General features: G+C 44.2%; 1 protein-coding gene across 5 annotated transcripts in view; it reads left to right on the top strand.

Moving 5' to 3' along the window:
• The window catches only part of FYN (FYN proto-oncogene, Src family tyrosine kinase), a 213434-nt gene that overhangs the window by 137308 nt on the left and 49491 nt on the right, over positions 1 to 26635 (top strand). For all 5 annotated transcript variants that reach the window (XM_063707212.1, XM_063707214.1, XM_031012108.2 and 2 more), the window contains 2 exons: positions 17358 to 17615; positions 22976 to 23072. In XM_063707212.1, the coding sequence (XP_063563282.1) occupies positions 17369 to 17615; positions 22976 to 23072 (344 nt within the window). In that variant the 5' untranslated portion in view covers positions 17358 to 17368. The remainder of the gene's footprint in view (positions 1 to 17357; positions 17616 to 22975; positions 23073 to 26635) is intronic.

Genomic DNA, 26635 nt, shown 5'->3' with positions numbered 1-26635 from the left:
AATAGTGACAAGAATGGATGATTAACCAGCAACCATGTTAGAACAGAAACAGATTTCAAACAGTTGAGATAGTTAAGAAAAACAAAGTTAGGGAACAGTTTAGTGGGTTTGGAAAAGTAGAAATGGTATAAATAATCAGTCTCTTCTATAAGAGTTATGCAGATCCACTAATTGTTAGCAGTATTTTTATTTTAGCAGTGAACCTATATAGAAAATACAAGTCTTAAGAGAGAAGCAAGATGGCTAGAAAATGATGAAAGGACTTAGAGGGGAGTGCATTTAGTGCGTCCAGATTAAGGAATAAACCTGGTGGAACGGTGAATACTCAGAGTGTGTAGGCTGGTTGTACACAGGACCATTTTGTTTCACTTGGGCTGGAAATCAGCATGTCGAGTCAGCTTTTGTCACAAAGAATTATGGCAGAGCTGTTTCCTGGGCTTATTCCATGTGTGTACCATCATTACTTGCTGGGTCAGTTTGGGTTGTATTGAGCCAGAACTGGGGCAGAGCATGAAGCCACCCTTGGGCCATCATTACCTGGAATCTTCTAAGGCAGCTCCATCGGAACTCACCATGAGCTCTCAGGGACAGGCCAGTTCTGCTTAGTGCTGGGACAAAGTGCTTCTGCCAGAGCTGCCGATTGATGACTCTTGCTGGTGGATGAGCAAGAGTTTCCATCCTCTGACTGTTCTAAGCCTGTATATGTGAGTAGAGCTGTCATTGCTGAAAAAATAAGCTGCCTTCTAGCCCAAAGAATGTGTTAATATTATATTTTTATGCAAAACTGAAGTGTAACTGCCACTTCTGCATCATGATAAAGACATTCCTATTTGACTTGACAGAGCAAACCCCTCCACAGCTGGAGGAGAACAGTGGTGATCCCCTGTGACCTCACATTCATCTGCACCTCTAACCCTAGCCACTCCTTCAGGATCCTCTTGTCACACCGTTCTGTCGTTGGATTCTACTTGTTACATGCCCTTTTCAGTGGGCATTCCTGTCTTTCTTCTGATTACCTGCATTGCAGATGTCTATCTGTGGTGTTACCTGTCCTCATCATGTTTAGGCAGCCACTTACACAACTGTGCAAGCCTATTTCTCACTCCTACCAGCCCCAAAAGATATGAAGTGTTTTGTGTGCCAGGGCTCTCAGATAATGTCACTTATATAGTTCCAAAGTAGATCACCTCTGCAGCCATTTATGGTTTCAGATCTTTATTCTCACATGTAACAAAAGCTACGGCTTTGCCACAGTTGGGGATGATTTGTGAGGTATGAATTATGAATAGACAGGTAGCTAGAATGGATAGAGTCATTGGTCCACTTAGGAAGTCATAGCTTACTTAGATACCTCCCTGTCCAGCCACCTGCATGCAGTCTCTTTCTACCCTTGCCTTCTTGATCTGGCACCCCCCCATGCTTCTCTTTTCTCCCCAGCTTCAGTATGTGTCTATCAAGACCCAGTTTCACTCCTGCTTAATACTGGATAAGTATCAGTTGGATAATGTGCAAACGCTTTTGCTTATAGGTCTCAGATTTAGCCAGATCTGGGTTAAAATGCAGTTAAACCTAGCAGTGAGGCCTTAGGCAAATAACTTTACCTCCCTTCATTGATGATGATGATAATACCCAGCACAGGATGTTGATGGATCAAAGGTCATTTGCATATTGCACCTAGGAAAGCTTTAGGCACCATAGTGAGGGCTCAGTAGAATGGACTCATAGTTGTTTAAGATTTGGCTTCTGACTGCTTCTCAAGCTCAGTCACTTACCCAGCTACACATTTCAATCCCATTAAACTATAAGCTCCTTTTGAGCAGGGAGCCTGTCTTCTTCAGCCTTAGCACCCAGAGCCTCGAAATATGCTTGGCACATATTTGAATGCTCCACAAATATGGCCATAAATCAAATAAGCCGTAAGAACACTTACGGTTCTTTGAGGGTATCATGGTGTTCCACACCTCTGTGCCCTCAGATATGCTGTTCCCTTGCCTGCAGTGCCCATCTCCTCCCTGCCTGGGCTAATGTCCAGTCACTTTCTCAATTGCTGACCTGGATGAATTAGAACTCCCTCTGTGTCCCCTCTCCAACCTGAGTCCCTCGATTTACTTGTGTGTCTCCCTCTTAAGTATATATTAGCTCCCTGAGGACAGAGGCCATGTGTACTTGACTTTATACCGGCAGCCCTTAGCACAGTGCCTGTCACATAAAGGGGATCAAAATATGCTTGTTGAATAAAGGCTAGAGCTGGGGCTGAATATAAATAAAAGGGTATGTGCAGAGAAACAAAAATGCAAAGGAAATGAAACAGTTGAAAACTGGTGATTTGTTACTATGGTGATTTCGGAGTAACTTTTGTTTGGGGTTGGGGGGGCGTTTCTTTATTCTTGTTATTGTTTTCTTCTAACTTCATCTCCAGCAGCTCAGAAGGAGAACAGCTGTACCTAGCAACCCTGTAGGGTAGAGCCAGAGAGAAGTGGAGCCTCCCTGTGATGAGGGAGGAGGGTCAAGACCACAGCATGTCATGAATGCCAGAGTTGGTTGAGCCAGATCATAAGTTGTTCTTCATTTTAGCAACAAAGGAAAGTGGAGGACATAGGCCTTCTGAAAACTGTAGTAAGAAAGAGTACTTTAAACCATAGGGCAAAAAATTAAATAAAAACTGTAGGACACAGCAATGCCTAGCTCTTCTCACATCATTAAAACTCTCATAATGTACCTTCTCAAGGCTCTGGCACAGCAGGGGTCATCTGAGCATTTAGAGCCAAACCTGAGCACTTGGTCAGGTCATTCCATGAGTCCTCATAATTCCTGAGGTTCAGCTGAGGGCCAAGAGCTGCCTGTCTGTCTGTGGACTCAGTGGTTCTGCTCAATGTGTGCAAAAGGTCTTTGGGCTCCTTCAGCATTGGTGTGAACCCTGGAGGGCTCCTTGTTGAAGCTCACATTTTTTTGTTTGTTTGTTTGTTTGTTTGTTGTTTGTTTGAGACAGGGTCTCGCTCTGTCACCCAGGCTGGAGTGTAGTAGCACGAACATGGCTCATTGCAACTTCAATATCCCGGGCTCAAGTGATCCTCCCGCCCCAGCCCCCCAAGTAACTGAGACTACAGGCACATACCACCATGCCTGGCTAATGTTTGTATATTTGTAGAGATGGGGTTTCTCCATGTTGCCCAGGCTGGTCTCCAATTCCTGGCTTCAAGTATTCCGCCCACCTCAGCCTCACAAAGTGCTGGGATTACAGGCATGAGCCACCATGCCTGGCTTGGAAGCCCACTTTGCTCCACTGATGAGGGAACTGGACTTCAGAACTTCAGAGTGACACGCTTTGTGCCACGGGGCTACTCAGCAGCCTGGTTCTGGGCTAATGCACTGATGAGGAAACTGGGCTCCAGAACTTCAGAGTGACACGCTCTGTACCACAGGGCTACTCAGCAACCTGGTTCTGGGCTAATGCACTGATGAGGAAACTGGGCTCCAGAACTTCAGAGTGACACGCTCTGTACCACAGGGCTACTCAGCAACCTGGTTCTGGGCTAATGCACTGATGAGGAAACTGGGCTCCAGAACTTCAGAGTGACACGCTCTGTACCACAGGGCTACTCAGCAGCCTGGTTCTGGGCTAATGCACTGATGAGGAAACTGGGCTCCAGAACTTCAGAGTGACACGCTCTGTACCACAGGGCTACTCAGCAACCTGGTTCTGGGCTAATGCACTGATGAGGAAACTGGGCTCCAGAACTTCAGAGTGACACGCTCTGTACCACAGGGCTACTCAGCAACCTGGTTCTGGGCTAATGCACTGATGAGGAAACTGGGCTCCAGAACTTCAGAGTGATACGCTCTGTGCCACAGGGCTACTCAGCATCCTGGTTCTGGGCTAATGCACTGCTTACAGACCTTCTCTAAAGCAGAAGCCCGATATTCCAGACTAAGATGTCCTGGAGACTTGGGAACAAATGCTAAGCCGGACTTAGAAAATGGCTAGGAGCAGAGCACGCTTCTCAAAAAACAGCATGGTGTAGTAGGTAGAAGATGCAAGCGTATTAGATCTAGATTCATGTCCAGGTCCCACGGCCTGAGTAACTCTGGGAAAGTTACTCCAATTCTGTGGGCCCAAGGTTCCTTGACTGTAAAATATACTTGTAAGGTTGCTCTGAGGATTAAATGAGATAGCATATGTAAAAGGTCAAGCAGAAAATAAGTTCTCAAAAAGTGGTAGGCATTGTTATTGTTACTGTTGTTGTTACCCTACTAACTTGCCTTAATTCAAGTTTAACTGTTTGTGTCAAAGGTAATCAGAAGTTCTTATTGGTTCTCAGGAATGGGGAGACACGTGGCCCACACAGCCACCCTTTGACCTCTGTATTAGATTCACTTCCTCCGTGTGTTGCTGCAGACTCCCTGTTATAACAAAGATCTCACTGCATGCCCTCCCCCATCTCCTCCCAAAGAAGCAGTGGCCCACACAAGATCAATATTCATGCCTCTCGTGTTGGGGTCAGTGGTCGGTGCTTTCGGGTAGACGAGCAGCTGTGCTCCGTGAAGCTGTCCGGGGCCCAGGTTCCTTCCGTCCTGTGGGCCTGCTGTTCCCTGTTGGGTTGTCATTGTCTGTCTGTTGAAGCCAGTTCACCAGCACCACACCCACTTCCCAGCCCACAGGAAGCAGGAAGGAAAGTGGAGGACGACCAGCTCACTTTTGAAGGATTCAGGAGTTGAATATATTATACCCAGTCGCAAGGAGATGACTAGAATTAAGTGATCTGGCCACACCTAGCTGCAAGAGAGTCTGAGAATGCAGTCTTCAGCTGCAAAGCCGGAGGCTCACTAAAGCTATTATGATGGAGGAGGGTGGGGTGGATTTGGTGGGACAGCGAGGGGATAGCAGGCAGCCTGCACACCCTTCACCTGCCTTCACCCGCCTTCACCCTCCACCGCTCACTTACTTTCAGTGACGTGGATTTGGGCTGCAAGATTGCCAAGGCCGTGTCCCTTTAGACCCAGGGCAACCCTGCCTGATACCAGAATCCTGCAAGCACCTAGGAAAAAGGGAAGATTAACTGCTGTGCCATCTTTAAGGAGTGAACTTCAGGTTTAATCACTCTGCAAGACAACACTATAAAAAAAATTGTATTCTCTACCTCATTCAATATAGGCCAAGTGAAAAGTCACTATTAAATTGCTTCACCATAACTTTTACAAGCAGTAGTGTTCGCAGAATGTATGCTGGTATGTAAACCCAGTGTTACCTTTTTTGGATTTGTTAAGAAAAATCTGACTGGGTTTCCATCGGGTGTTAAGTAGGTCATCCACAAGTGGTCTAGCCCATGTAGCACATGTTCCTCCCACACAGAGTGGCCACAGCTTGTCATCCCAAATACTGTTTTTTATGTGCTGCTGGGGAAAGCATCACTACCTTCTGGTGGTTCCACGTTCTCTTCCTCTTACTGATGTTCCTCCTTTAATTTCCTCTGTGTCTCTCTTGGCACTCAATTTGCATTCATAAATGCAGACCTCTAGTGAAAACTTTACTGAGACACGCACGACATATTCAACCACCCTGGGCTCACCCAGGGTGAGGAAACCAGCATCAGGGAAGGCAGAGACCATCCTCGTTTCCTTCAGGCAATAAAGTGTAGGAGGAGGCTGGCTGGAGTCTGCGTCTCTGCTCCTTTTGTTCCCGTCCTCCTGAGCCATTCTGTCCCCATAGAGGCCGTGGAATTAGATAGACTATGCTTTCTGACTGGCTACTTTATCTGCATTCACACCAAAACAGCTGCAAGAAGCTTTGAAATTCTACACCACGGCAGGGGATGCAAAAGTTATCCCTGCTGTTGTTGCTGATTTCTGGCAGCCTGAATAAAGTGCCAACACAAAGACCCAGGGGCCGGGGAACTGGGCTTCATGTTATTCTTCAAAGGAAAGACACCAGCCTCTGCCCCAAAAACACAGTGCAAATGGCCTCACAGCCAAATTCTCAGGCTGGTAGATTTAGATTGGGCTGTGACTTCATAACCAGATAAATGATCAGCGAAAATGGGAGACATGGAGACCACAAGCACTGTGCTATCAGCTCAAAGGCAAAAGAAGTCAAATCTCCTTCTTCAAAGTCCTTTCTGTGTCTTTAAAGGAATTGGATCTTCTTGACTGGAACTAGTGAATTAAAGAAAGAGAAAAAGAATGCACTGTTTTTTGAAAGGATGAGGCCACATTTGCAGAATCATCTGGCGAGGAACCTCTATAGAGACTGGGAAGATTGGCAGGGCGGGTTTTTGTTCGGCCTTGGAGAGTGAACCTCCTCGGCTTTCATTCTCAGCGGTCCTCGTACTTGGGGAGGGGGCATTGATGACGCCTATTCAAACAGCCGCTTTGTGCTAATGTGTTTTCTTGTGGCTCTGCCAGGTGACACCCTGACCCTTGGGCCCTCGGCCAGTTCTGCCACCACTGTTCCTTAAACAGGCGCAGCCCAGAAAGCCAGGCTCTGCCACTGTGGCCCAGATGTGACACTGACCTTCCTGTTTCTCTTTGCTGGTCATGAATAGAAGCCCACGTTTTTGTTTTTCTTTTCTCTTTTTCTCTGGTTGATTGTTTTTATAGAATGAGGGTAAGGAGGGTAGGAAGATACTTGATTGGATATCAACATCAGGAAGAAACATCTCTTCTGTGCCTAGTGTTTCTGAAAATTTTCAGGTCACATGAACCAGTGTTGCCTACTGTTCTGTGCCCTGCTTGGATTGCCCCAGGTTCTAGGGGCAGTGGCTCAAAGTCAAAGCATTAAAATGCCCAGCTCAGTGTCCCAACAGGAAAGGGTGAAGGCAACAAGAGCGAGGGCAGGCCTCCTTCCCTCTCCCACCAATTGGCATCCAAAGAACAAAAGTGCTTTGTTTCATCCTCTCCACCTTGCTAGAGCCAAGCCCATGCGTGGTCTTCATGACCTCACTCACAGAGAGCTCCTACAGACACCTCAGGAATCAGATTGCCTTGGTTAGGTGCCAAGGTAGACTTGAGTGAGTACCGTCATTCTGAATTTAGTGGGTGTCCCCAAGTACCTAGGACGTGTGGCCCAAAGGGTCTCAAAACCCCACTAATCCAGCCACCCTGCTTTTGGTTCGGTTATCCCAGATTCCACACTTGTCCCCTACAGGGTCCTCTGCATGTGGCTTTGCCTTTTTCATGCCCTTAATTAGATTTCTATGGCTGTTCATTGCTGTGCACTCACCGCCCGCTCCCAGCACTGCGCCTCACTGCTTACTTTCCAGCACAGATTAGTTAAGAGCACACGCTCAGCAGGCTCACTGTCCATTGGTACCTTTCACCCTTCACACCTTCTAGAAGGAGTTGCCTCTCGACAGGCTTTGGAATCAGTCAGTCTCTCCCTCTTAATTTTTCAGTTGACAAAGTATACTTCATCAATGTGTAGTTGTTTCAACTTACATACAAATTCAATCAGTAACTGATAATATTAAAGGGAACTTTCTTATAGAAAAATAAAGGTGATTTATTCTCATTATAAAAAAAGTACATTCTTGGTATAGACAAATCTGAGAAAAAAGACACAGAGAGCAAAGAACAGTTGCCCATAGTGTTATCGTCTGCACACCACCATAATCTCAGCATGTTCCCTTCCAAAGAGTTTTCTAGACATTTGTTATATAGTTGCAATCATGTGATCCTTCCTAATATAACATGAACATCTTTCCATATTGCTGATAATTTCAGTAAATGTAAGTTTTAATTTCTGCTTAACTTGTCTTTATGGGCATACCTTACAATTTACTTTAGCCATTGCCCTCATGCTAAACAACTAACAAGTTTTCTAATTTTTCAAATGATAAATAATACTTCATAGAACCTCTTCATGTCATTTTTTTAAAAGGCATGTCTTTAGCACACATTTACAGGTTAAAGGACGTGCCACTCCCGACACCTTTTTTTTTTTTTTTTTTTTTTTTGAGACAGTCTCACTCTGTCACCCAGGCTGGAGTGCAGTGGCGCCATCTCAGCTCACTGCAAACCTCTGCTTTCCTGGGTCAAGCGATTCTCATGCCTCAGCCACCCAAGTAGATAGGTTTACAGGTGCCTGCCACCACACCCATCTAATTTTTGTATTTTTAGTAGAGTTGGGGTTTCACTATGTTGGCTAGGCTGGTCTTGAACTCCTGGCCTCAAGTGATCCACTCACTTCAGCCTCCCAAAGTGCTGGAATTACAGGTGTGAACCACCACACCTGGCCGAGTATGCCCATTTTTAAGAATTTTTTATATTGCCAAATTGGTTTACCAAATGGTTTTACACTGATTTCTGGTCTTCTATCAGCAATGTAAGAGAGTCATATTCATTTCAAGGAAACTTCATCACTATTGAGTATACTTATTTTTTTAATGTGTGAATTTAGAAGTGATACATAGTATCTCACTAATCTAAATTGTATTTCTCTGATTACTACCAAAGGCAGTATTCTCCCATATGTTTCACAAATTGTTTTTCCTTTTTTTGTTGCCAATATATGTTTCTGTTTCCTAAACTTAGAGTTTCTCTTATCTGTATAAATTTCTTATATATTGAAATATTAATCCAAGAGAGTTGAAAATATATCTCCACAGAAAAACTTGAGCATGAATGTTTGTTGCAGTATTATTCATAAGAGCCAAAACGTAAAAACCCAAATGTCCATCAGTTGATGAATAGATAAACAACATCTGGTATATCCATACAGTAGAATATCTTTTAGCCATAAAAAGGAATGAAGTACTAATACATGTTACATGAATGAACCTGGAGAACATTATACCAAGCAAAGGAAGCCAATCACAAAAGACCACATATGGTGTGACTCTGTTGATATGAAATGTCCAGAATAGGCAAATCCATAGAGACAGAAAGTAGATTCGTGTTTGCCAGGGGCTGGGGAGAGAAGGGAGTGGGTAGTGATTGCTTAATGGGCATGGGTTTCTTTCTGGAGCAATGAAAATGTTCTGGAATTAGATAATGGAAATGGTCTCCTTTGTAAATGTACTAAAAACCATTGGACTGTGTGCTTCAAGAGGGTGAATTTTATGGTATATGAATTATATCTCAATTTAAATGAAATTTTAAAAATATTAACTACAAGGGGCTTTTCTATGGTCCAAAAAGGCTTGCGGGCAGGGGGTGGAGCCTGAAAAAACTTTACAACCTGTGCTCTAATTCTTTCTGAAACCTTTGGCATAAACAGGGTTAAAACATATCATCCTTGTTTTCATCACCATTTCACTCTTGTCTTAACCCTGAGATCCAGAGCAAAATGAATTTAAGAAGAAAATGTTCTTACTCTTTTCTTGGAGCCTTTCCATGGTTTGGTGTTAAAACCTCATTTGGCCATTTAGGTTTGGGACTGGTTCCAGCATTCAGTTGACTGCAGTCTTAAATCTCACCACTGGGGTCTGATGCTTCCATTTGTCTTTTATTGGGCGCTTTTGAATCTTCGGGCTCGAGAAATGGAAGGCTATGCAGAAAGGAAAGAACATGTTTGTTGCAGGGATGTGAGCAGCTGCCTCTTAGCCTGGGGGCCATTTGAACAAGAAAAGCCAGAGATGGGGACCCACAAAAATATTCTAGGTGCCAGCAGTATGGCTTATTCTTAAAGTAACATGACATTTTAAGAGTGATTTATATTAGTTTGGTTCCCTTGCTGTACGGTATGAGAGAAGGTTGATCCTCTTCCCCCTCCAGAGAACCTTTGCAAAGTCATGCGTAAATGATCGAATGGGTTCAACTCCACTTATTTCTGAAGCAAAGCTTGGGTTTGATTTTTAAGTAGGCTCTGTTCTCCCATGATTGCATGTGGCTAGTGTCTGCATTGTGTATATTCCCACTTTTACATCTATCTTCTCACCTCAGAGACTGTAATATTTTAATACTTGCATTTGGCGAGGGGCTCTCCCTCACAGGCTTCACCAAGAGTAGAAAGCTGTTATTTTGTGCTTGGTGGAGGCATTATATGTGTATCTCAGTTTATGCAGTAAATATGTTCCAGAAAGTTTTGCCTGTAAAGCAAATCATATTTTAAGTGCAATAGGAAAGCTGATTTTTATACTAAGGAAACTAGTGCCAACTCCTTCATGGTACTTATGAATACCCTTGCCATGACTAGGAAAGATAAGGAAATTAAGGGCTGCTTCAGTGTCATCGGCCCAAATAGTCATTAATATGCCAAACCACACAAAGGAAGATGGTGACTCACTGCACCTAGTATGGTCCAGCATCTCTACAGAATCCACTGTCTTGGGGGAATGGAATGTGCATTGGGGATGGAGGTGAGACCTAGTCCCTGAAATCAGTGCCTCCGTTAGTAATGTGTACTAGTCCATTCTCACACTGCTGTGAAGAAATACCTGAGACCGGGTAATTTATAAAGGAAAGAGGTTTAATTGACTTGCAGTTCCGCATTGCTGGGGAGGCCTCAGGAAACTTACAATTATGGCAGAAGGCAAAGGAGAAGCAGGCACCTTCTTCACAGGGCGGCAGGACGGAGTAAGTGCAAGCAATGGAAATGCCAGATGCTTATAAAACCATCAGATCTCATGAGAACTCACTCACTATCACGAGAACAGCATGAGGGAACTGCCCCCATAATTCGATTACCTCCACCTGGTCCTGCCCTTGACACATGGAGATTATAGGGATTACAATTTGAGGTGAGATTTGGGGGGGGACACAACTAAACCATATCATAATGTGTGAGATATTCAGCTCTGTGGAACCAGTTCTTCCCTATAGGATTTTTCCCTCAACACCTCCAGCCCTCACACCCACACCCTTGCATGGACTGGCCAGGATTCCATGGTCAGGAAACAGCTCTAGTATAGAGACTCTGTGTGTTGGCCATGGAATCAGGCTATCTGGTTTCAAATCCCATCTCTATGACTGACATAGCTGTGGACAAATGCCCCAACCCCTCTTTTCCTCCCTTGTAAAGTGTGGGGAAATAGTAATACCTGTGTTTCAGAGTTGTTACTAGACTTTAATGGGACAGCATTTTGCAGTGTCCATCCTGCACCTAGGCTACAGGGAACACTGATTGGATATTGGTCATGACTGCTGAAATTGGAACCATCATCCCCATGGTGCCCATCCCACCAAAACACGTATTAGTTTTCTGCTGCTGCCTAACAAAGTACTACAAACTTAGTGGCTTAAAACAACATCCATCTGTTAGCTCACATTTCTGTCAGTCACAAATCCAGGCACGGAGGGGATTCTCTGCTCAGCAAAGCCGAAATCAAATGTTAGCTGATTATGTTGTTGTTTGAAGGCTTGACTAGGGAGGAATCCATTTCCAGGTTCATTCAGGTTCTTGACCAAGCTGTTCTCAGCTCTGACCACCCATGTGTCTGGCCACACAGCCCCTTCATCTTTAAAGGCAGCTGTGGAGAATCTCCCTCACAATGAAGGCCTCTCTCACTTTTAATCTACTTTTCCAGGAACTGGCATACCTTTCACGGGTTCACCTGCTTAGGTCAGGTCCACCCAGGATGATCTCTCAAAGTCAGCTGTGCCAAATAACAACCCGATGATGGAGTGACTACCCCATCATTCATAAATCCTAGGGATTTGCAGGGCACATACACCGGGAGTAGGAGTCCTGGGGGACAGCTCAGAATTCTCCCTACCACAATGTCATTTAGCAAGGCACATATTTTCACTCCCTTCCTCCAGTTGGCAGCAAAGAGAGGACTTTCCCACATTGGCAGAGTCCTGCATGCTTTTTTTCATAGCTGGGCTGGGGCCATTGGCTGAACCCAGCATCAGTGCTGAAAGTGGTTCATCTCTCAAGTATTAACATCTCCAGAGGGCCAACCCAGCAGTGACTTTTTCTCTGCTTCAGTACCTTGGGAAATGCTTGTGATCCCAAGAGTGGCCAGCATAGCCCTGCTTTCTGTCCAGCCTCCCCAGTCCTCCCTGGCCCTTCTGTCCCGTCTGTCCCCAGAAGGCAGCACTGCCTGCACTCTCTCATAGGGTGTCAGGATCATCTGATGCAGTATGCTACAGAGGAGAAAAGCCCCATTGTAAAGGATTGAAAGGTGCTGGGAAATTAGGAAATTTGGGTGACAGTTTCTGTGGCCCAACCTCATTGCTGCTGATGTGGTACTCAGCTGTCTCTGAATGTCCTTCTGCTCCCAGTAATGACATGGGGAAAACTAAAGAAGGCTTTCCTAGGCTTTCAGTGGATTAACTCTCTCCACTGAGAATGTAGCAAAAGTCCTCAAGTAGATTCTTATGGGTGTTTCTAATTTTGCGAGGATCAAGAGCCCTCTGCCATGAATCATCTATCCTGAAGTCAAATAATTTCAGATGTGTCTCTGCCACATCTTATCCTTTTCCTAATGCTATTCCTGCTGACTGAAAAAGTGTGTTTGCTTGATAAGCTTCCAGTTTTTGCTTTTTTCCGAGAAAAGTGTGAAACCATGTAGTTGATCTGCAATTCAGCTTTAAATTCTTTTTTCAACTGCCCCCATCTCAGTTGCTTGCATTTGGTTTCTAGGTTCTTAGTTCAGTTCCCTTCCTTGTTCTTATACTTCCATTATGATACCTGGAAACATGCCACCTCTAAGTACGGGCCAAATGTGGCTTTACCTGTCACTCTCCAAAGTCTGCTGGAGGCTGTCAGAAGCAGGGATTATGCCTAAGGGCTGTCACTTCTTCACACCCACCTAGGTTGGCTTCTGAGACAAAAGAGCGTACACCGCTGAAATTAAAGTTATTTGTTGTCGGTTTCACTTCCTCTTCCTGCCATTCCTCCTCTGCCTGCAAGTGTATGTGTCTCAAGAGAAAGTAATTTGCTTGTGCAGAAGACTGCCAGTGGCCTTTTTCCCATTTTGGTACCTAGCTCCTGCACACACCTGAAATCTTATCACACGTCCTGCAAGCTTATAACTTGGGCATACTGGCATTGCTTTATTGATTGGCACGTGACGAAATATGAATGTGTCTGTGTTTAATGTGCATCTTGTAGACTGGACTGTGGTCTGTCTACATCAGGAGGAGGGAGTGTATGTTCAACCAGACTCATCTTGGATCGAAGCACCCTGTGCCTGTGGTAGTAAAGGATTGAATCTATCCTTTAGGTCAGTTTCCGTCAATCACTACAGGGCTATGTGGAGAAGCATAGCCCCCATAGCATGGCAGCAGAAAGGGCTGTGATCTGTTGATAATGTCTGCCCTGCTTATGGGAGCAGGGTGCGGTGTTCCTTGAATCCTGTGTCCGGCAATTCTTCCCAGGTTGCTTAACACTATTGGCACATCTGTAAAGAACCACAGGACTAGGGAAATTTTAAATAGATCAAGTTTTATTTGCTTAGTAGAAAAAGGGCCCCTCCGTTTGCAAAAGGATTGGAGAATAGAGGCTTCACAGCTGTAATCCAGACACCTTGATCACAGGCACGGGATCCAATTGGTGAAAATGCCTTTCACCAGTTTTTCTAGGCATGATAACTTGCAGAGGACTATAGCCATGAGTTCATGGCGTGTGGTATTTTCCTGATCAGAGTAACTCCAGGGCTCCACATTCACGATGGCATCATTCAGTGTTTCCCGGTGCCCCAGAGATCTACAGCAAGTGAATTAGTACATTCTATGTCACGATGCACTTACAGCGTTGGACATTAAAGCCACAGCGCATAACTGCATAATAAAGGATACTTTTATTTTAGCATGAATGATCAAAAGTTTGCCTTGTAGCAAGGAGCCTGGGCACACTGAATACAGCTCATGTAGCGTCTTCTGACTCTTCTGTCACGAAGCAGTTAGTCTGACTGCCCCACGGGGGAGAAAGAAGACCACAAGTTCCTACATAAATATTTTCATTGTGATTAACTTTTAATGACTTGAAACTGCATTTACTGATTTATTTTCACTTCTTCCTATGTGTCATTGAAGAGAAAAGAGTAAGCAAGATCTGTATAGAAACATTACTTAACTCAGAATGTCAAATGCATGAAGTGGTGATGGTGCTGTCTCTTCTATAAAAGAGGATTGTTTTCTCCAAAATGATTTTGATTATTTTTAATTTATTTATTTAACTAATATTTATTGAGTGACTACTGTGTGCCAGGCACTGTTCTGGCCACGCAAGATGCAGCAGTTAAAAAAAACAAAAATTCCTGCCTTCAAGGAGCTGATGATTTTTCTTCTCTATTCATAAAATTATAGATAAGCTGCTAGTTGCTTATTATAGTATATTTCTTTTTTTAAAGTGGATTTTGAAAGATTATTTTTTCTTAGTTTGGTTAAATGTAGGATCCTGTTTTCTTCAGGATTCTTATATGGGGCTTATTTTGTTTTGCTGGAGTTGGAAGAGTGGTTTGCAATGAGCGTTCTCATTACTTCCAGGTTCTGTTTCTCTATCACAGTGCACAAGCTTCTAGAGAAAATCAGAGCACTTCATGTCACTCTTTAAAACTGCCTGCTTCTACCTAACATGCCTATTCGCCTGAAGAAAGCATGATGGGTTGCATGTTAATCACATCCATGTAAGGGAAACAGCTGTTAAACTGCTTCAAAGATGTAGATATAAATTCTTTCCTTTGTGTAAATCAGGATTTCTTGACCTTGACACTATTAACATTTGGGGCCAGGTAACTCTTGTTTGTAGGAGGCTGTCCTGTGCATTGCAGGAAGTTTTAGCAGCATTCTTGGCCTCTACCCAGTAGGTATCAGGAGTATCCCTCCCCTCTGAGTGTGACAACCCAAAATGTCTCCAGACATTGCCCAATATGTCTCTCGTAGGGGAGTGGTAAAGTTACCCCCAGCTGAGAACCACTGCTGTAAGTGATGTGAGTCTGTGATTCAGGTCTCACATTCTCTAATTACAGTAGATCAGTGAAATTCATGGAAAAAAAGAAAAAACATCTGGGACAAGAAGTGTTTTCTGTCTGGTCTTTGCAGAAATGTGGAGCAACTTTCCACCATGAAAGAGTTAATATTATATGAGCAAGTTATCAGTCTGATGAAGCAACATCAACAACAAATGATGAAATTCCTTTAGTACATCATGCCTTGGAAATAGCTTGCATTTCCTATTGGAAACTTGTTAAAATCATATCCATTTACCATAAGTTACAAAGCATGTTGGACACAGTATACTGTAAGTTAATCTCAAATGATTTAGGAGTAAATGTGTTCCAGATTTGGTGAGCTCAGCTCAAGCAGTAGGCGTCTCTTTTCCAAACATTTTCATTCTCAAGAACTGACATTCAACTCAATAAGTATTTATTGAAATGTGTAATATGAGAGAGCTTTAGAACAGTCTGATACTGCTCCCATCACCCAGTCCAGCAGAAAAGCAGTGCTCAGAAGAGTGCCCAGGGAGCACTCTTCTGATATGGCACCTCCCGCATTGGTTTGCAAGATAGTATAGAAAAGCATGCCTTCTCCTTCGCTGCCTCAAGCCCTTCCCATCCTGTGCCAGCTGTGCCCTCCCCAGTGAATAAATGTTATTACACATGAGGTCATGTGTTTCTTATTTGATTCTTTGGTCCCAAATGGGCTAGTTTGCGGTTTTGGCAGGGACCTCCACTGGCCTGTTCTACCTGACCCCTGTTGGCTTGATGGGGTATTGCAAGTCCAAAGGGGGACCATTTAACCAACTTGTATTTCTGAATCTTCTTCACTTCTCACACACATACCAGTAGATTTTAAAATGCAAGGTACACTGCTGATAAAAGTCACAGGAGGGGCCTGTCACGGTGGTTCACGCCTGTAATCCCAGTACTTTGGGAGGCTGAGGCGGGCGGATCACCTGAGGTCAGGAGTTCAAGACCAGCCTGACCAACATGGTGAAACCCCATCTCTACTAAAAATACAAAAAATTAGCTGGGTGTGGTGGCAGGCACCTGTAATCCCAGCTACTTGTGAGGCTGAGGCAGAGGTTGTAGTGAGCCAAGATCGCTCCACTGCACTCCAGCCTGGGCAACAGAGTGAGACTCCATCTCAAAGTCACAGGAGGGATCGGCTTTAATACAGAGAGGGTAAAAGAGAAACATAATAGGCTACAGAATCTTCACTCATCTGGTTGCTATTTATTGTTCCAGGCACTGGCAATGTAGCTGTGATGAAAACAGACAGGGTCCCGCTTTCCTGGAACTTGCAGTCCATTGGGCAATGAGACAAGTAAACAGGCCCTGTTTTAATATGGCGCCAAGGGTGCCAGAAGGAGGGAGATGAGGATGCCATGGGAGCACTTCAGAAAGCACAACCCAGCCTGGAAGGGCAGGGCAGTCGGAGAACGCCTTGCAGAGGAAGCGGTGCCTTATTAACTAGGACATGGATACGTCACATATCAAAGAGGAAGGGGAAAAAGTGTTCAAGGTTATGTTCCAAGGCCCGAAGCGGGTGGGGGAATGGAGTCTTTGAGGATCTGAGAAGTTGGGCGTGTTTGAATAGGAGAGCCGAGACAGGAAGAGTGGGAAGTAAACAAGGAGGAGGAAATGAGGATGCTTCTTAGGATGCTGACTGGAGCAACTGGGACACTGGCGGTCCCATTTACTTAGATGAGGAGCCTGGGAGAAGAGGGTTTGAGGAGGGTGGGGTGGCAACAACTCGAGCTTTTAATCCGCCACTAACTCTGTAACATGGGAATGATTTTTTTTTAATGTTTTTGAAGGATGTCAAAAGCTAATGGAAATTTGAAAAGTTAATTAGCAGCTTTAAGTGATTTCATTACTGTAAACTATCATGACATCCTGCAAATATACTCTGACCTCTTAGGTTCTGCCGATTTTATTTTTCATCCAGTAACTAGTTCTTAGTTTTGATACTTAGCATCATCTTAGTGCTTAAAATTGACCAGTTTTGTGCCTGAAGATGAGGTACCCATGAGTGAAGCAGTCTAGTGACTTGATTGAAGGTTGTATTCTGGCTTATCCAACACTCCTGTGCCCTCTTCCTTAAATTTCCTGTGCCCTGATGGAAGTTTTTATTCTAATGTTGCATAGACTCATTCTACAGAGCATGTATTATTTTTTTTAGATGGCTAAAGAAAGGCAGAATTGGTAAATATGATTGGACCGTCTGTAGGCAGGTGTATGCTGTTACAGAATTTTACGAGATACAGGCCTTATTCAAGGAAAGTTGCTGCATGGTGAACATTGTGCTCTGTGATGATGCTGTCATCCAGAACATATGGGGAACAAATGCGATTGTGGGGTCAAGGAACTGAACTTCCTCCTAACCATCTCCCCAGCCACTGCCTTTCCTCATGCCCCCTAATAGGCCTGAAATAGTCAACGGTGAGCCTTGTCAATTACTCCTCGTTTACTGTAGAGCAACCCAGCAACTAGGGAGCATCCCAGCTTACGTGCCCCCTTTTTTGTCTTTGGCAGGAATTTAGATAATGGGCTGTGTGCAATGTAAGGATAAAGAAGCAACAAAACTGACGGAGGAGAGGGACGGCAGCCTGAACCAGAGCTCTGGGTACCGCTATGGCACAGACCCCACCCCTCAGCACTACCCCAGCTTCGGCGTGACCTCCATCCCCAACTACAACAACTTCCATGCAGCCGGGGGCCAAGGACTCACCGTCTTTGGAGGTGTGAACTCTTCGTCTCATACGGGGACCTTGCGTACGAGAGGAGGAACAGGTAAGCCCCCAAAGTCACAGAGTGCAGAGAGGGGGCAGCCACCCTTAAATCTTTTGGCAATTGAACATCTGGGTTCCCATCACTTCCCTTTGACTAGGGGTTTCACATGTAAGTTTCTAATCTGTCTCCTCTACTAGATGAGGGGTTGTAAGAAAAGCCAGAGTTTGATGTACAAACAAAATGCTTGGCTACAGGGTTGCAACATGTCCCAAGTTGCTGCTTTCTGAGGATTCTATATGGGTTAGTGAGCTACAACATTCTACTGAGGCACTGTAGGTCAATGACTCTCAGCCTCGCCTGGCTGGTTGGCACAGAAGAACTAGGGCAGCCTTTTCAAAACACGGATGCCTGAGCCATGTCCCAGTCTTTTGAATTAGAGGCTCCAGGACTGGGTCTGGGTGTGTGTATTTTGAGTTCTCTAGATATTAATGTACTCCCTCTTCCCACTCACTTCTTCCTAATCCTCAGCCTGCCTTTCTTTTTTTTTTTTGGAAGTTTCCTTGTCTTTCATACCACAAGGCTGTATTCTGCTGCCATGTGTATTTGCTGACTTAGCTAATACTTTGTAAAATATCTGGCGTACATTCTCAGACATATGTTTTCCGAAATATTTGTAAGTTATGTCATGCATCCCTAGTCATCCAAATTTTCTCTGAGTATGTGAACCATGGTAACTAGATATTTCACATTATTTGTTCCAGAATTATTTTGTTTATTGCAAAAGTTTGAAAGAATGCAGCATCTCTCAGTTCATCTGGCAGCAGATGTCTTATATAAAAGTTTGAAAGAATCCAGTATCTCTCAGCCCATCTGGCAGCAGGTACCTTTTCACCTAGGGAGGAGGCACTACTAAGGCATTAGCAAGTTTTTTTCCCTCTGCACCCAACACACATCACACATCAGTGTAGTTGTATCAAGGAGCCTGACCCTGAGCCTTTGGACATTATCTACTTCTCTTCTGCCAGCATAGCACACTCTGCCCAGTAGAAGAAGTATTTATGTTCACCCTCATGCTGTGGTGACTCTAGCTTTCCTTTTAACCCAGGCCTTGCATGGGTTGAATACATGCTAAGTACCTTTACCCATCCTTCCCACCTTCCCAAAGGTGCCTGAAAAGAAGAGACACAGACAGGCAGTCTAAGGCCATCTGTCTTCTGATGATGCAGGAGAAAAAAAGAGGCAAACACAACCCCCATCCTTGTGCCTACCGTGAGAAGCATAAGGGCTTTGCCAGCCCAGACTGTTAATTCTACTGACACAGCCATTGTCCTTGTTCATTCATTCACGAGTGCTGGATATGGACCCCTGTGTCTGCAGGTATCATTCATTAAAGTCACTAGAGAGGGCCACTTGTGTTGAGCATGTGGGTCTCCACCGTAGTCAGGAGCAGTCTTTGTCTAAGAGGCTACCTGATCCCTTATAAAATTTGAAAGTTAAAACACAGTACTCCCAAATGTTGGCAAATTTTTCTGCCTTGAGTTATTTGGTTTTAATATATATGCATGTCCTTTCTCCCAATACTGCCTTCAGTCCTGTAAGGCCAAGAACAATGTCTGTGTTTCTCTGTAACCTCCTTTGATTCTCCCCTCAGCTCCTGGAACATGGAACATAAAAGCCCTCAGTGAGAACTTGTCAGCTGATGCAAGGAGAGAGTGGGGTGCTGGTCTTCATGTGCCTTGCCTTCCACACAGTGGAGCTGCCTTGGCTTCATTTTTAAATTGTTTTTAAAGAAGGGAATCTGGTCATGGAGTGTTAAATAAGAATAGGCATGACCTTACGGGCACCCACATTTTTGTTTTAAGCCAATCTCTTTTCTTACCTTTCAAAGAAATCTAAGGAAGGAAGGAAAGTTGCCAAATGAGCCTAGCTTTGCATGGTCAGACCTCTGAATGCTAACTCTCCTGAGGAAAGTCCCACTTGGGATGGGGCAGAAAGACAAGCCCCACTCTTCTCTGTGGTCCTTGAATAGTGCCATGACACATTTCTTCCCTTGGAACTACCTACACAGCAAACTGGCAGCTTGGTAAAAAAGGTGGACTCTGGCCGGGTGCAGTAGCTCACGCCTGTAATCCCAGCACTTTGGAAGGCTGAGGTGGGTGGATCACTTGAGCGCAGGAGTTTGAGACCATCCTAGCCAACATGGCAAAACCCCGTCTCTACTAAAAAATACAAAAAATTAGCCAGGCATGGTGGCGGGCGCCTGTAATCCCAGCTACTCGGGAGGCTGAGGCAGGAGAAGTGCTTGAACCCGGGAGGCGGAGGCTGCAGTGAGCCGAGATCACGCCATTGCACTCCAGCTTGGGCAACAAGAGTGAATCTCCATCTCAAAAGAAAAAAAAAAAAAAAGTGGGCTCCCTGTCATTTCTGTAGGTCATAGCGGGTACTCTGAAATGCAGAGAGACCAGAATGAAAAGGCAGACTGCAGGGAACTACTATTAGTTATCAACTGCTGTATAACAAATTGCCACAAAACTTAGCAGCTTAAAACAAAACACATTTAATATCTTTTTTTTTTTTTGAATTTCAGATGTTTTTTATTCAGAGGTTCTTAAAAGAAATAAAACAGAAAAGCTAACAGTCTGATCAAACATACAGCTCAAAAATGTCTTTTGACATTTAACAACAAGTCCTAGGAAAGAAAACTACAGAGTTATCTTGAATGGGGTAAATAAGTTACCACTGGCAAGTCTGTGGCACTAGTAAAACAAAAATAAAAAATTAAATCTCGGCCAGGCGCAGTGGGTTACACCTGTAATCCCAGCACTTTGGGAGGCTGAGTCAGGCAGATCACGATGTCAGGAGTTCAAGACCAGCCTGCCCAACATGGTGAAACCCCGTCTCTACTAAAAATACAAAAAATTAGCTGGGCATGGTGGCGGGCACCTGTAATCTCAGCTACTCGGGAGGCTGAGGCAGGAGAATCACTTGAACCCGGGAGGCGGAGGTTGCAGTGAGCTGAGATTATGCCACTGCACTCCAGCCTGGGCGACAAGAGTGAAACTCCATCTCAAAAAGAAAAAAAAATTAACTCTGTTGATCATATAGATATCTCTATATCTCTTTTTTTCAATCGGTGCAAAAGATCTTTCTTCATTTTTTTTTATAATTTAATGGCTATCTACTATATGATGTTTAACTAATTTTTTTTTAATATACAGAGGTTATGTTTCCCAAATCTTACCCAGACGAGTATGGCACTTAGACATTTCTGGCAACAGATTTCCCCTCCCTCTAACCAAACTATCAAATTTCTGCCTTAACTAATGCAGAAGTATCAAGTAGTGGGAGACCCAGGTTTATAACTGTACTAGGTACACAGAGGGTGCTGCGTTCAGCCTGGGCTTTCACAAAGCAGTAATATTCCAGGGAGCATAGAACCAGTGATACCACGACTTTTAAAAAATAAAACAAAAAAAAACTTATCTTATGACTATGTAATTTTCACTAGAATCTACACTTCTCAGAGCAGCAAGGACTTTGGAAACTATGAAATGTCACTGACATTTATCATCAAATACAAGCATAAAATGTAAGAACTAAAAAATACTCAAAAGAAATAAATGCTCAGCCCTAGCTTCTGAGCTAGGAGGATTTGGTCTGTGGAAACAGGGAGGGCCAGCAACCTGTCCCAGCACAAAAGAAAATAGACTCTGAGGTAGATAACTGATCATACACAGCTGACCAGACAAGTACACAGTTTTGGAAGGCAACTTAATTTACCATTGCTTTTAAGACATATGCAATTGCCTTAATAAAAGAGCTTTAATAACAGTGAATTATCTTATATGTACTAAAGTAGAAATAACTGTGTATTTATGAATCAGGAATTTCATAGTTTCAAAATTGGTTTTCTTTACACTTGAACACTTGTAGTGATGACATAAAGTGTGGCACCGCTTGGATCCAAATCTTCCTTCATGCTTTTTTGTTTGTGTGTGTCCATACATCAATTAAAATTATAAAACCTAAATTTACAGTTTCTGTGGGTCAGGAATCTGCGAATGGTTAGTTCGGTCCTTCAGAATCTCTCACAGGCTGTAATCAAGGTGTGTTGGCTGGGCTATGGTCATCTCACAGTTTAGCTGAGAATGATCTGCTTCCAAACTCATGTAGTGCTGGCAGGATTCAGTGCCTCGCTGGCTGTTGGCCAGAGGCCACCCTCAGTTCTTGGTCACATGGGCCTCACCAGCATGGCGCCTTGCTTCATCAAAGTACACAAGCTGAAGTGGCAATAGAGAGAGTCTGCTAGAAAGACGGAAGTCACCATCTTTTGAAGCCTAGTCACTTAAGGGACTGCACATTCTGTTGAGTAGAAGCAAGTCATTAGATCCAGCCCACACTCAAGGGGAGGGGCTTGCACGAGACTGAATACTAGGAGGCAGGAGTCACTGGGGACTATGCTAGAATTATGCCTGTTGGGTTGGGCACGGTAGGTCACACCTATAATCCCAGCACTTTGGGAGGCCAAGCCAGGGGGATCACTTGCACCCAGGAATTCGAGACCAGCCTGGGCAACATAGTGAGACCCCCGTCTCTATTAAAAAAAAAAAAAAGAATTATGCCTAATTATATGGAGGAAATCCTAGGCCAAATGACACTGGATATTCTCTGCTGCTGCTAGCAAACTTCTGTAAACCAGGAAGGGCCTCTCTAGAGAGTCAGCCAGATGAGAGGACATAGGGTGGGTGTGAGGAAGAGTGAGTGCTACAAGACAGTGTGAGGAGAGGTGAGTTCAAGGTAGGGGGAGGACAAGGGAGAGGGTTCCATTTTCAGCAGTGGGGCTGAGCAGCACAAAACTGCAAAATGAACTGCAGATGCCAAGGGCAGTACATCCTCTAATTGGGGTGAATATTACAGAAACGGTCTTCTCTAAATTTCCCGAAGCTGCAGGAGGCATTTCCTATTACGTTCTATGTTACTGTTTTACCAGGAGAAAGGGTGGTGCATTTTACCCAGAACCTAACATAGGCTCCAAGTGGAGGAGAAGATATGACCAGCAAAGGATGTCAGTAACTGCTGCAGAGCCCTGCAAACCTGAACCCTGACGCTGACGCTGCCCTTTTGTTTGGGATGCGATTTTAATATCTCCCTGCTCCTCAGCCCTCATTAAAAGCTATTGCAGAAAGAAGCCCTTCAGGTCTAGGTTTCTATCAGATACAGTAAGGCTTCCCCTACAAAGACCAAGGCATAAACACAGCCCTGTGACTGTGGTTTTGACACGTTAATTACAACACTTCATCATGTTATTAGTGCTGGCTAGATGTAGATTGTGAGAATGAGATTTTAGTGAAGATTTAATTTCTTGGAATTAATTTCCCCTTGTGTAATAATCTCCCTTCTTGTGAATTTCTTTTCGGCAGGAGTGACACTCTTTGTGGCCCTTTATGACTATGAAGCACGGACAGAAGATGACCTGAGTTTTCACAAAGGAGAAAAATTTCAAATATTGAACAGCTCGTAAGTTTGGAGAGGGAGGAGAAGCATGTATACCTTTTAGGTTGGGAAGGGGTCTTGCATTTCTGGTCTGCATCTCTTCAGATGTCTGAAATGCTAAAAGAACATCTGCTAAATTCACTGGTTTACAACAATATACTCTGAGAAAAAGAAGAGTCAGTGACACAGTGCAGTATTTTATGGCACTGTGTGTCCAAGGAGATTTTTGGAGAGTACCAAAAATACTAGCACAGTCCATGTTTATTGGTTTTGATTTAGGTTTAAAGGTTGTAAAATCACCAGCATCGCTCTCCACAGCCCTCAGTGTTTCTACAAACCTACAGTTTCAAGTGATTGGCACAAGCCTTGGCTACCCACGTTTCATGCTCTCTGCCTTGAGATTTTCTTCACATTTCAGATGTTACACTAGCTAAGCCCTCACTTGAGGCTTGCAACAAGTTCTTTGTTTTATAAACTGCTAAACATTTCATTGGTGAAGCCTGTGGAGGCGTTTCCCTATAACGAAAATTTGGGAGTGACTGGAATCTTTTGGAGCTAGAAGAAGTGATTTCACCCACTCTTGAATGAATATGCTGCATGGTTGTTTAACGTTGGCCAGGAGGAACAACAGTTAAACAGGCAGTGGGGAGATTTCAAGAGTGAGGATCACTCACTTTTCAAATCCTACATTCAGTACCTCCATAAGAAGAGTAAACACGGGTCAGATTTTCTTATGGTTTATAAATACTGCCTCTATTAGATTGAGGCAGTGTGCGTGGATGAGGCCCTTCAGAAAAAAATCTAGGCTCTGAAGAAAGTGTGAGGGGGGTGGGGTTCCACATCAGCAAGCCGGGCATCTCCAGCGTCCCTATGAGTGCTCCCGGTGGTTGGGAAAGAATGCCACCCAGGGGCTGAGGGGCACACCAGGAAGTTCTTCTATGCCACGAAGTCTGGTTGCTTCTCCTCTGCTCTCTGAGCAAATCAGATTCCATGTTGGCAGAAGGACTTGGAGCCAGGCTCCTCAGCTTTCCCAGAAGGATATGCCAGAGGGAGTAAGAGGCAGCCCTGGTCACACTGCACATCCCAGGAAAGAGGAGTTCTGATTGCCACAGGGACCTCCTTCAGGCCTGAAAACTGCCTCCTTGGACAGCCCACCCTTCCCTGGAATGCCCCCTGGCTCACAGAACCATGCAGTGAGAATATGCCACCTTTCAACAGCAAGAACTGAATACTGCCATAATACTGATGTCTCTCTTCGAGACATCAGAAGGCACGGTCTACATAGCCACAGGGTTTTCAAACATATATTAGGATTGTCATCATTAACAAAGGTGTGGGGTGGTGTTTTTTTAACTTTTTGTTGGAACACGTGCAGAAAAGTGCACGTATCAAAAGTGTACACAGTGATGTTGCACAACAGTGTGAATGTACTTACTGCCGCTCAACTGTACACTTAAAAATGATTAAAATGATAAATTTTATGTTGCCTATATTTTACCACAATTTTCAAAAAGTATACAGTTTGCTGAATTTTCACAAGCTGAACATGCCTGTGCGGCCACCAACCAGGTCAAGAAGAGTGTTACCTGCCCCGCAGGAGTCCTCCTCCTGTAGCCACAGGAAGTTTTTAAAAAATAATAAACAGCTACCATTCATTGAAGGCTCCTGATGTACCAGCCATGAGCTAAGTTACAAACATTCTCATGCATTCTTCCACTACTGTCTGAGGTATGCATCAACGTCATTGTTTGATATCTGAGGAGCCAGAGGCCCAGATTAGGAAACTGCCCCAGAGCACAGAGCTGGCAGGTGGCAGAGCCCAGGGCGAGGTGCAGGGAGGCATCCTGAGAACAGTGTCAGGTTTGATCTGGGAAAGGCCCAGATACTTTATCAAAGGGGATGGGACCCTTCAAGTGACAGGAAGCTTTGGAGAGTTGACTGGGGCTGGGGAGGAGGGGATTGGGCTTTGATCTCTCTGGGTATACCTCCTTGCTGTTATTTTGCTGCTTGTTGGAGTCCATTAACTTTGAATTCTGAAATCCTCCACCCCTTAGCCTCCCCTACATGCCAAGGTTGATTAGAAATTTCAAGACTATTTGTAAACTTTCAACTGCAAGAACCAAGGAATAGTAGGAGCGCAGACCCAGCTCTCAGGAGGCTTTGTCCACATTGCACGTGCGTCTGTGCATTACGCTGGAGGGAGTTGGAAAGTCAGTCCCTGCCAGTGTCAATCCCATGGCTTCTTCCTTTGTTAATCTGGAAACGATCTGCAATGTCACCAAATTGAAATTTTAGAGAAACACTTAAGGAGGATCCAATCCGTCTCAGTCTCTATTTTGTGACTTCCATGCACGGCCTTTGATGTTTACAGAGTCCTTTGAGCCTCCAACCCTGTTCTTGTAGAGGAAAATATTACAAAGGTTCTCTTCCTCTTAATGTTCTTACTTTCTGCCAGTGGAATTCCATATCAGTGGAATTTTAAAATTCCCTTTCTCAAGGTTATAGAAAAGAAAAATAAGGTTTGTGTAACAAGACAATATCCTGAAGTCAAGGGTAATAACAGGGAAGAGAAAATCGTGAAGGAAAAACAAAGCAATAATACGAAAGCAGATGGCACGCAGCTCCTCCCCTCCCCCATCCTCTCCCGCCTCAGGCTCTGGTCCTCAGAGGAGAGGGAGGAATGGGGCTCTGTTCTGCCAGGGCAGCTGCCACACCCCCTAGTGTGTGTCCTCCCACTCCCATCCCTGGTGGAGCCCTGGTGGCACTGGAGGCCACAGGGCTGGCTTTGTTAAAGTACAACATACACCATGGGATGTGCATGTATGTATGTACCCAGAGGCGGTGTTCCTGCTACCCAGCAAGGGGCAAAGGTGCTTCATTGACCCATTGTAAGTGCTCAGTGTCATGTATTAGGACATTATTAAATTTGAACCCCTTTTGCAAAGTATTTAAGTTCATCCATTTTATTCCTTGTTTTCACATTTCAAGACTAGTCATTTACCATCTATGAACAGTGACTCTTTAAAATGTAATACATGTTTTACACAGAGTGGAGTATTGGTCACAGCTGAGGGCAGGTTTGTTGTTTTTTTTTCCTATTGTGATAAAAAGAAATCCTGGTTTAGAGCCCCACCCAAGCATTTGATAAAATTGTTACCGACATAAAATGCTACACTACTGAGCAGATCAAGGCTGACTTCTGTTGGCAAATAACTACTCCCTGGCTCCAAGGCTCTAGGGCTCCCAGCTCCCGGGCCCACAAGCCTACGAGCAACTTTAGGGTTTGGGGGTAGACTCTTTTCTTGGTGTGGGGTGTGGTGGGGGCACAGAATCTTTTAGCAAGTCTTTAAATCAGAGGAACAGAGACAGCTGTTATAAAACCTTAAAAGCCATTCTAAACCAGCGCCAGGCTTTAAATCATATATTTGAATTAGAGCAAGATAACAAAGAATATCTCACCAAGTGCAAATTGAAAAATCTGAACTATAAGAACCATTTAAAGAAATACAGCTTTAACAATGCTAATTACCCACAGTAACTCAAGAAATAAAAGATAACATAGTAGAGATCCTATTTTCCTAAATCAA

This window comes from Gorilla gorilla, chromosome 5, assembly GCF_029281585.2.
Source record: "Gorilla gorilla gorilla isolate KB3781 chromosome 5, NHGRI_mGorGor1-v2.1_pri, whole genome shotgun sequence".
Lineage (NCBI taxonomy): Eukaryota > Metazoa > Chordata > Mammalia > Primates > Hominidae > Gorilla > Gorilla gorilla.
The sequence above is the reverse complement of the archived record's forward strand: the minus strand, read 5'-3'. Positions and strand labels throughout refer to the sequence as shown.